Source organism: Mauremys mutica, chromosome 2 (genome assembly GCF_020497125.1).
Source record: "Mauremys mutica isolate MM-2020 ecotype Southern chromosome 2, ASM2049712v1, whole genome shotgun sequence".
Taxonomy (NCBI): Eukaryota; Metazoa; Chordata; order Testudines; family Geoemydidae; genus Mauremys; species Mauremys mutica.
This window is the reverse complement of record NC_059073.1, coordinates 296,228,612-296,239,492: the sequence shown is the minus strand read 5'-3', so window position 1 is coordinate 296,239,492 and position 10,881 is coordinate 296,228,612. Positions and strand designations below refer to the sequence as shown.

Sequence of the window (10,881 nt, the reverse complement as noted above, 5' to 3'; positions counted from 1 at the left end):
GGAGAGCCAGCTGCTCCTATTACTGAGCGCTGCCAAGCTGTGGCTCCACGCAGGCACTTGCTCTCCCAAGCCAGGGTGTCTCCCTCTTTATTTACTGTGGCATGGAACAGCCTGTGACATTATTGATATAAATTGGGACCATATAGAACATGGGTTGCAACCAAGGTCCTGTAGTGGCACCAAATCTTAGGTAAAGGGGGTCATATAAGGTGTCTAAGACCAGGTTATGGGTTGCTGGTTATGATTATACTGTCTGTGTGCATGTGTCATTGTTAGTTGAAGTTATGAATATTGGCTCTATGCTGTCTGTATTTCAAGTTGGTGCTGTGCTTCTGGGAAACATCCCAGACAAGTTGGTGTTAGCTCTGCCTAGCCTGCTTGATGGCCCATTAAGGACCATCAGCTACACAATTGACCCATGGAGAGAAGGCAGACACGCCTTGTGACTCAGCAAAGTGTGCAGGGACTTGCCCATGTGACTCCAGACTCCATTTTGCTGTAATTTTCCACAGTAAGGACAAAGAGGTTCCTACACCTGGAAAAGCCTATATAAGGCTGATGCCTCATCTCCGTCTTGTCTTCAGTCCTGCTTCTTACCTCTGGAGGGATTTTGCCACAAACTGAAGCTCTGAACAAAGGACTGATGACCCATCCCAGCGGGGGTTGTTCCAGAGACTTGATTTGAACCTGCAGTTTATTCCCTCACTGCTATAAGCCTGAACTAAGAACTTTGCCATCACTGTATATAATTGATTCCATTTAACCAGTTCTAGCTCTCATCTCTACCTTTTTCCTTTTATGAATAAACCTTTAGATTTTAGATTCTAAAGGATTGGCAACAGCGTGATTTGTGGGTAAGATCTGATGTGTATATTGACCTGGGTCTGGGGCTTGGTCCTTTGGGATCAAGAGAACCGTTTTCTTGTATTGGGGTGTTGGTTTTCATAACCATTCATCCCCAGGGCGAGTGGCACTGGTGGTGATACTGGGAGACTGGAGTGTCTAAGGAAATTGCTTCTGTGACACAGCCCCACTGAGAGAGGCCCTGCTCTGCCTGCAGCCAGCCCCTCTGAGAGAGGCCCTGCCTGGACCACGGCCAGCCCCACTGAGAGACAGGCCCTGGCCAGACCGCAGCCAGCGCCACTAAAAGACAGGCCCTGCCTGGACTGCCGCCAGCCCCACTGAGCCACACACGGGACAGACTCAGAGAGAGACAGGCCCTGCCCGGGCCACGCGGGTCAGCACAGGAAACAGAAATATCCTCTCTGCCAGTCAGCACGGTTTCGAGGAAGTTGGGCTTTGGCAAACAAACCTGACTTGTTTGGGGTTGTTTTTTTACAGGATTGCAGGTCTGGCTGATAACGGTCACTGTGTCAGTATCGTGTGCTTGGCTGTCTCCAAGGCATTTGACGTAGTGCATGGCATTTTGATGAAAAAGCTTGTACTATGTGGAATTATCAGGGCACATGATTAGATTAAAACCAGGCTCTCGGGCAGATCTCAGAATGTACTTGGCCATGGGGAGAGATCAACTGGTGGGGCAGTTTCTAGCTGATGTTATCAAATCTTGCAGATGAGAAAGGTTGGCAGAGTGATAAATATTGAGAAGAACAGGTCACTGTTAGAGTGATCGGAATCGCCTGGTTAAATGGTCCCAGCCCAACACAAGGCAATACAGGAGCCAAGCACAGGGGTCACACGTACAGGATGGGAGAGCACTGACTCGGAGTCATTGCAGACATGAGCTCCTGGTGCCAGGCAGTGGTGCTAAGGGCTGATGTGATCCTTGGCTGTGTAAAAGGGGAATATCAAGTAGAAGTAGGGACGCGATCCTGGTAAGATCACTAGTAGACTCATGCGGGCAGTTCTGGTGCCCACACTTTGAGGAGGAGGTGGAAATACTGCAGAGTGCCAAGGGGGGGGGCCACAGGAATGACCCAGGGCGGGAAAACAAGCCTTACAATGCAAGGCCAAAGGAGCTCAATGTATTCAGCTTACTGAGGCTGAGAGGTGACTGATGGGTGTCTAAGCACCGACACATGGACAAGAGATCTGGTAGTTGGGGCTTTGCAATGCTGCTGACTACAGGTCTGTGCCCCTGGGATCGCGGCGTGTGACTGCACCAGGGGTGAAGATACTTGAGCGAGCGAGCGAGGGTAGCAACAGCAGTGAAGCCACGGTAGCCCGGGCTACCTGCTGGAGCACCCAGGCCAGGCTGTCCAGCCTGGGCTGCTGCAGCATCTCTGGTGTTCTCAGAGCTCGCTCGCCTGGGTACGTCTACACCTGCTGCAGTCACCCCTCCCGCTGCACTGTGCACGGACCCTGACTCCGCAAGATTATAAACCGTCCGGCTTTAAACTCTAGTCACTGTCTAGCGCCGCGGGCCCCGCCCCGAGGGAGCCCAGGGGGGGCAGAGCCCCAGCCCGCCGCGGGCCCCGCCCCGAGGGAGCCCAGGGGGGGCAGAGCCCCAGCCCGCCGCGGGCCCCGCCCCGAGGGAGCCCAGGGGGGGGCAGAGCCCCAGCCCGCCGCGGGCCCCGCCCCGAGGGAGCCCAGGGGGGGGCAGAGCCCCAGCCCGCCGCGGGCCCCGCCCCGAGGGAGCCCAGGGGGGGCAGAGCCCCAGCCCGCCGCGGGCCCCGCCCCGAGGGAGCCCAGGGGGGGGCCCCGCCCCGAGGGAGCCCAGGGGGGGGCAGAGCCCCAGCCCGCCGCGGGCCCCGCCCCGAGGGAGCCCGGGGGGGGCAGAGCCCCCGCCCGCCGCGGGCCCCGCCCCGAGGGAGCCCCGGGGGGGGCAGAGCCCCAGCCCGCCGCGGGCCCCGCCCCGAGGGAGCCCAGGGGGGGGCAGAGCCCCAGCCCGCCGCGGGCCCCGCCCCGAGGGAGCCCGGGGGGGGGCAGAGCCCCAGCCCGCCGCGGGCCCCGCCCCGCGGGGGCCCGGGGGGGGGGCCGGGCCCCTGCCCGCCGCGGGCCCCGCCCCGTGGGAGCCCCCGCGGGGGCCGGGCCCCCGCCCGCCGCGGGCCCCGCCCCGAGGGAGCCCGGGGGGGGGGCAGGGCCCCAGCCCGCCGCGGGCCCCGCCCCGAGGGAGCCCGGGGGGGGGGCAGAGCCCCAGCCCGCCGCGGGAGCCCGGGGGGGGCAGAGCCCCGAGGGAGCCCGGGGGGGGCAGAGCCCCAGCCCGCCGCGGGAGCCCGGGGGGGGGCAGAGCCCCGAGGGAGCCCGGGGGGGGGCAGAGCCCCGAGGGAGCCGCGGGCCCCGCCCGTTTCCAGCCCCCGCAGGGCCGTTGCCCAGAGGCGCTCCGGGCAGGCCCTGCTGCAGCCCGGCCGCTGACAGGCTCCGGGAGCTGAGCCCCCCCCCGGGCCCGCAGGCGCAGTGGGGCGCTCAGGCTCGGCTCCCGGGGGGGCGGGGCTGTTACTGGAGAAGCGCCCAATCCGGCTCCGGCTCCCCTATGACCCGGCGCGCGGGGCGGGGCGGGGCGGGGCGGGGCCAGAGACAGGACAACAAACACCCAGCCCGGCCTGGAAGCGCGGGAGCTGTGCGGGGGGGCGGGGCCGCGCAGGGGCTGCCGGGAGCTGTGGAGGGCGGGGCCGTGCGGGGGCTGCCGGGAGTTTTGCTGGGGGCGGGGCCGCGCGGGGGCTGCCGGGAGTTTTGCTGGGGGCGGGGCCGCGCGGGGGCTGCCGGGAGTTTTGCTGGGGGCGGGGCCGCGCGGGGGCTGCCGGGAGCTGTGGAGGGCGGGGCCGCGCGGGGGCTGCCGGGAGTGTTGCTGGGGGCGGGGCCGCGCGGGGGCTGCCGGGAGTGTTGCTGGGGGCGGGGCCGCGCGGGGGCTGCCGGGAGTTTTGCTGGGGGCGGGGCCGCGCAGGGGCTGCCGGGAGCTGTAGTCCGGGGGGCCTGGTGCGGAGCGATGCAGAAATACGAGAAGCTGGAGAAGATCGGGGAAGGTACCGGGGGGCTCGGGCCGCGTCTGCCCGGGCTGGGCCTAGCCCCCGCCCCGCCTGGCTCAGAGCCGGGAGCTGGAGCTGGGGGGGGGGGCAGTGATGCTGTGGGGCCGGGCTGGGGTTGCGGGGGGGGCAGTGATGCGGGGGGGCCGGGCGGGGGGGGCAGTGATGCAGGGGGGCCGGGCGGGGGTGGGGTTAGGGGGGCAGTGATGCGGGGGGGCCGGGCTGGGGTGGCGGGGGGGGCAGTGATGCGGGGGGGCCGGGCTGGGGTGGCGGGGGGGGCAGTGATGCAGGGGGGCCGGGCTGGGGTGGGGTTAGGGGGGCAGTGATGCGGGGGGGGCCGGGCTGGGGTGGGGGCAGTGATGCAGTGGGGCCAGGCTGGGGTTCGAGGGGGGGCAGTGATGCGGGGGGGGGCCGGGCTGGGGTTGGGGGGGCAGTGATGCGGGGGGGGGCGGGCTGGGGTTGCGGGGGGGCAGTGATGCGGGGGGGGGGCGGGCTGGGGTGGGGTGGGGGGGGCAGAGATGCGGGGGGGGGCGGGCGGGGGTTGCGGGGGGGCAGGGAGGCGGGGGGGGGGCGGGCTGGGGTTGGGGAGGCAGTGATGCGGGGGGGCCGGGCTGGGGTTCGAGGGGGGCAGTGATGCGGGGGGGGGGCTGGGCTGGGGTTGGGGGGGGGGCGGGCTGGGGTTGGGGGGGCAGTGATGCGGGGGGGGCCGGGCTGGGGTTGCGGGGGGGCAGTGATGCGGGGGGGGGGCTGGGCTGGGGTTGGGGGGGCAGTGAAGCGGGGGGGGCCGGGCTGGGAGTCAGGTGCTGCAGTTCCGGTAGGGTTGAGCTAGAGGTTGCGGGGCTGGCACTGGGGTGCCTGGTTCTCATGGCCTCTCCCCACAGGGACCTACGGGACCGTGTTCAAAGCCAAGAACAGGGAGACCCATGAGATCGTGGCGTTGAAGAGAGTCCGGCTAGATGATGACGACGAGGTGACCAGCCTTTAGTGCCCAGCTGTGGCCGGTGCCTGCTGCTTTGGCCCCATAGTGCCTCTAGCGTGGGGGGGGGTGGCCGTTCCCCTCAGGGACCAGATGGGGGCTGCAGCTGCCAGCAGATGTTCCTAGCTGCAGGGGAACAGGGTAGGGCCCAAGCCCTGCCATGGCTGCCTATACTGGGGACTGGGGGCTCACCAGCCCTTGTGGTTCCTGGGCCCTGTTCTACTGTTTCTGCCCCACTGGGCTTGAGGCTAATGCCTCTCTGTGCATTTGGCCAATATCCTGCTGGGGACATGTAGGGTCCTGGCTCTGTGGGGCAGCATGTGCTGATAACCTCTCTTTCTCTCCCTCCTTCTCTAGGGTGTTCCCAGCTCTGCCCTGCGGGAGATCTGCCTGCTCAAGGAGCTGAAACACAAGAACATTGTCAGGCAAGGGCACTCTTGCCTGACAGGCAGGCAGGCCAGGGGGCTCTGGATGGGGCTGGGGTTGGATCTGGACACATGGAGCTCCTGGGTGCTGTGTGGCATTGTCCCCCCTCTGCTCTCCTCTCCATGAGTCCTGTGTGAGCTGTGGGGAGCTGCTGGGGGATGGGAAAGTGTTTGTACCTTTCACAGCAGGGCTGCCACTGGGGTGACCTGCTTGTTTTCTACCCAGGACCCTGGCACTAGGTCCCCTGAGGCAAAGGGCCGGGGGCCTATGCTGCCTCGCCCCCCGCCCCCTGGAATGCTCTCGGCACTGGGGCTGGCAGGAGGCCCCGTTTGCTCTTGAAGGCCCCGTGGGCTCCTGCTGGGGGCGCTCACTGGGTTTTCCCTGCATTGCAGGCTGCACGATGTCCTGCACAGTGACAAGAAGCTGACGCTGGTGTTCGAGTTCTGTGACCAGGTGAGCTGGGGAGGGGGAGCCCACAAGGGACTGAGGGAAATGGGGAGCCCCGGGTGAATTCCACTGTCATCCCTGAGGGGGAGCGGAGTTGTCTGGATGCACCTGAGCTCCCCAGTTCCTCTCTGACCCAGGCGTCCCTCTTTTCTTGCTAGGACCTGAAGAAATACTTTGACAGCTGCAATGGGGACCTGGACCCTGAGAATGTCAAGGTGGGTTTGCGGGGCCGGGCTATGATGGTGCCTCGCGGGGTAGGGGGTGCCAGTCACAGCACCCAACTCGGCGGCCCCCTTCCAAGGTCGGTTCTGAGTTAGCCGCTCCCCAGGCTCACAGCATCACAAGCTGCTCCTCCCAGACAGGCCAGTCTTGGTTCCCTTGGGCCTGGCGGGGGAGAATCCCCTGCGTCCTGGAGCCAACGCCCGCCCTGTCTGGGGCATGGGTAGGTTTGGGTTCTACCTGCAGCCTGCTCAGTGCTGCCCTCTCTTTCAGTCCTTCATGTACCAGCTGCTGAAGGGCCTTGCCTTCTGCCACAGCCGCAATGTGCTGCACAGAGATCTCAAACCCCAGAACCTGCTGATCAACAGAGTGAGTCACCCACGCAGGCCAAACGGGGGGTCCATTGCTGCTGCTGGGCTGGAGTGTGGGGCATTGACAGGGCTGGGCTAGCAGGGGGCTGTGGGTCGGGATTGGGGGCACAAGCAGGCTGGCGGGATGCCAGGGCTGGGCTAGCAGGGGGCTGAGGGTTGGGACTGGCAGGGCTGGTGGGATGCCAGGGCTGGGCTAGCAGGGGCTGCAGGTGGGGATTGAGAGGGATCCCAGGGCAGGGCTGGCGGGATCCCAGGGCTGGGCTAGCAGGGGGCTGAGGGTTGGGACTGGCAGGGCTGGTGGGATGCCAGGGCTGAGCTAGCAGAGGCTGTGGGTCAGGACTGAGAGGGACTGGCAGGGCTGGGACTGGTGGGACTGGTAGGGCTGGCGGGATCCCAGGGCTAGTCTAGCAGGGGCTGTGGGTCGGGATTGAGGGGGAGCCAGGGCAGGGTTGGAGGGCTGCTCGTTGTGTCCTCTCTCGGTGCTCTAGTCTTGGCCTCCTGAGCACAGAGCAGCTCTGGCTCTGGGTGGCAGCCGCAGTTCCTGGCAGGTGGCACGCTCTGCATGACTGATTCGCTGTGGCTGGTTCATCTCCTTCTCTTGGCAGAACGGGGAGCTCAAACTTGCCGACTTCGGCTTGGCTCGGGCCTTCGGGATCCCTGTGCGCTGTTATTCGGCAGAGGTGAGTGGTCGGGGACGGTGTGGGGGCCCCTTTAGCAAGCCGGCTGGTGTGTGCCGGCTGTTCTGTGCAGCGGCTGGATGGGCTGTCGTACAGGGGACTCGCCCCTAGTGCTGTGCTGTGAGAGGAGAGCACAGCACAGCCCCCCCATAGCACAGTGCCGCCCGCCCAGCACCACGCTGGGGCAGTGGGGTCAGCACTCACTGCGAGGGGAGAGTGCCCCCCGCGGAGCCCCTGCCCCACTCCCTGCAGCTCAGCCCCACCTAGAGCTGCACGGCTGCATGGGGGACAGCACTGACTCGAGGGGAGAGCGCCCAGCAGCGGGGGTTCATGGGGATGGGCTGTTCACATCCTCTCTTCCCCGCTTAGCCGGTGCCTCTGTTTGGATCACACAGCAGCTGGGGCGAAGCTAGGAAGCTGCTGCTGGCTCTGGGGGTGTCGGCCAGCCCCATTCTCTGCAGGGGGGACGGGTCAGCAACCGTGGTGGGGTGCTGCAGCAGCCATGGGGGGGCTGTGGGAGGAGGGGGAAGCCACCCCGCTGCCCAGAGCTTGGGGCCTGACATGGTCCTCAGGGCGGCAGCTCAGCGGCGCCTCCCGCAGGCTGTTCTCAGGGCAGTGGGAGTCTGACCCCCTGTCTGCACCCCCTGCAGGTTGTCACGCTGTGGTACCGCCCCCCTGACGTGCTGTTTGGTGCCAAGCTGTACTCCACCTCCATAGACATGTGGTCAGCCGGCTGCATCTTCGCAGGTACCCACCCCGGTGCTGGCTCCCCGCTGTGGAGGGGCCGTGGGGTGGGGGGTGCAGGGCTTCCTGGGCTCAGCCCCGTGTCTCTCCCCGCAGAGCTGGCCAATGCCGGGCGGCCCCTGTTCCCGGGGAACGACGTGGACGACCAGTTGAAGAGGATTTTCCGATATCCTTTTTAACCGGGTGTTTGGGCGGATTTGTTTAGCATGGGGAGGGGAGACAGCCTGGGTTCCCCCTTGGGGAAGGGGGTCTCCTGACCTCCTCCGGGTGGGAGGGCCGTGCGGGTCCCAGCAGGGCTGGCCTTCCCCCTGCCCGAAGGAGCCCTGCGAGGGCTGGCCGGATGTGCCTTGGGCAGGGCCTGGCTCTGCCTGTGGGCCGGAGCGGAGGTGCTCCGCTCCCCTCCCCCGGTTGGCTGTCTGGGGGCAGAGATGGCCCTTAACCCGCCCCACGTTGCTGGGAACCCCCACCGAAGAGCAGTGGCCGGCCATGACCAAGCTCCCAGACTACAAGGTCAGTCCCAGGCTGGGGATGGGCGCCCAGGGCCTGGCCCGTTGAGGGGGGGCACTCTGGGGCCTGCCTTGTTCTCGGGGGCAGGGGGCAGGGAGCTGCCCCCTCCAGCCACAAGCTGCAGCTCTTGGGTCCATGTCAGTGGGACCCACAAACGACGCCTGACAGGTGTGAGCCCTGGCACAACGGGCAGGCCCATGTCCGCTGGAGACGAGTGTTTGTAGGGGCTGGCTGGGCCCTCGGAGCATCAGAGCCAGGGAGGGAGCAGCTGCCAGGCCCAGTCTGGGGGTTAGTGCTGGGGGGGGAGCGGGGGGCTGACAGTGTCTGGAGGGGGAAAGGGAGGTGGGTTGGCCCTGTATCCTGGGGGGGATTAGTGCTGGGTCGAGGTCAGTGGGCAGGTGGGGGGCAGGTTGGTCTGTCTCCTGGGGGGGATTAGTGCTGGGTCGAGGTCAGTGGGCAGGTGGGGGGCAGGTTGGCCTGTCTCCTGGTGGGAATTAGTGCTGGGTCGAGGTCAGTGGGCAGGTGGGGGGCAGGTTGGCCTGTCTCGGCGGGGGGGGGGGATTAGTGCTGGGTCGAGGTTAGTGGGCAGGTGGGGGGCAGGTTGGCCTGTCTCGGGGAGGGGGGGGGGATTAGTGCTGGTTCGAGGTTAGTGGGCAGGTGGGGGGCAGGTTGGCCTGTCTCCTGGTGGGAATTAGTGCTGGGTCGAGGTCAGTGGGCAGGTGGGGGGCAGGTTGGCCTGTCTCCTGGTGGGGATTAGTGCTGGGTCGAGGGCAGTGGGCAGGTGGGGGGCAGGTTGGCCTGTCTCGGGGGGGGGGGGATTAGTTCTGGGTCGAGGGCAGTGGGCAGGTGGGGGGCAGGTTGGCCTGTCTCCGGGGGGGGGCGGGATTAGCGCTGTCTCCCTCTCTCCCCTCAGCCGTACCCCATGTACCCTGCAACAACGTCGCTGCTCAACGTGGTGCCCAAACTCAATGCCACAGGTCGGGACCTGCTCCAGGTGAGTGCCCCGCTGCCCCGGGCTGAGCAGGCGCTGTGTGCCCAGCCCCATGGCGCGCAGTGGGGGCAGCTGGCCCCAGGAAGGGGCAGGCCTGTCCCTGGGGGACTGCTGGGGTCCTGTGACTGACCATGACCGTTTTGGCCCAGGCCCTTCACGTACGTGTCGCTGACAGCCCCCCTCTGTGTCCCCCGTGGGCGGGGGCAGCAGCTGCTGTGCTGGGCAGCCAGGTGGCTTCTCTGCCGCTCCTCGCCCCCTGCCACGGGGCCAGGCCCCTGTGGGGCTACCCCAGACAGCCCCTCCCCAGCTGCTCCCCTAACCACCCCTGAAGGGGTGGGGAATGGGCTTCTGACCCTCACCTGCAGCTCCAGGGGTGGGGGGGCACCTAGCCCCATTGCCCTGCTCCGGCCACACTGCCCCCTCCTCACCCAGCCCCTCTGCTACCTCCACAGAACCTGCTGAAGTGCAACCCAGTGCAGCGGATCTCAGCCGAGGAGGCACTGCAGCATTCCTACTTCACGGACTTCTGCCTCCCGTAGAGACTGCCCGGAGCTGGGCCTGCCGGACCAGCATCTGCCCTGCTCCACTGGCGCGGTGGGGAGGGGGGTGGAGGGGGATGTCCCGGGGCCAGGGCACTGGGTGATAGGCAGGGCCTGCGTCCTCCCCCCCCCCCCAGGTATTTATTAGGTTTTTAACCCATTGCAGCGCCTGGTTTTCTACCAGTCTCTGCTGGGACCCCATGGACAGGAGCCAGCCCCCTCCCTGCCCTGCTGCGAGTGCTCATCGCCCTGGTACCGTGCCGTGTCACCTGGCTCCCACGGGACAGAGACGGCCCTGGGGTTCCAGTGGGGCACAGGAAAGGGGGGAGCCACTGCTGTCCCTTCCTTCGCCAGGGGTCCAGGGACGAGGGGCGGCTCCTCCTGGGCTGGCATGGGACGTGGTGCCCCCGGCGCAGGCTGCCCCTTCTTGCCACGTCCCCTGCAGGCCCCTGGGCCCTGGCTGTGCCTCTGCCTGGGTGGGGCCCCCCTCCAGCTGGGACTCCTTGGGGGGCCAGGCAGCTTCCCTCCCCCTTGTACCGTGCTCCTGTGTGGCTGAAGGTGTATGTTTAATTTCATAAACAGTTCCCCTCCCCCAGCCCGCGTCCTGCGCTCTTGTCCCTTCGGTGTGGGGAGAGGGCTGCTGGGGCTGCCCCGGGGCCAGCCCTGGGGGTCGGGGTGCTGACGTGCCTGCCCTGCTGTTCATGGGAGGGGCAGCGAGTCGGGGGAGGAGACTGGAAGGTGCGGGGCTGCTGCTACACCAGGGCCCTGCAGGGCCTGGGGAGAGCCTGACTGTGGTGATGGCAGGGAGTCGGCTCTGGGATCACAGAATCTCAGGGTTGGAAGGGACCTCAGGAGGTATCTAGTCCAACCCCCTGCTCAAAGCAGGACCAACTGCAACTAAATCATCCCAGCCAGGGCTTTGTCAAGCCTGACCTTAAACACCTCTAAGGAAGGAGATTCCACCACCTCCCTAGGGAACCCATTCCAGTGCTTCACCACCCTACTAGGGAAAAAGTTTTTCCTAATGTTCAACCTAAACTTCCCCCTCTGCAACTTGAGAC

The 10,881-nt window shown here is 66.2% G+C and overlaps 1 protein-coding gene across 1 annotated transcript; it reads left to right on the top strand.

Annotated features, from left to right (window-relative positions):
* Window positions 1–3,817: 3,817 nt before the first annotated feature.
* Window positions 3,818–10,431, top strand: CDK5 (cyclin dependent kinase 5). Its single transcript, XM_045004308.1, has 12 exons — window positions 3,818–3,923; window positions 4,805–4,893; window positions 5,257–5,324; window positions 5,718–5,778; window positions 5,931–5,987; window positions 6,265–6,360; window positions 6,968–7,042; window positions 7,690–7,786; window positions 7,880–7,949; window positions 8,233–8,293; window positions 9,204–9,284; window positions 9,734–10,431. Exons 1-12 carry the CDS (start codon window positions 3,887–3,889, stop codon window positions 9,818–9,820), a joined length of 879 nt encoding a protein of 292 aa, XP_044860243.1. The 5' UTR covers window positions 3,818–3,886; the 3' UTR covers window positions 9,821–10,431.
* Window positions 10,432–10,881: the final 450 nt, after the last annotated feature.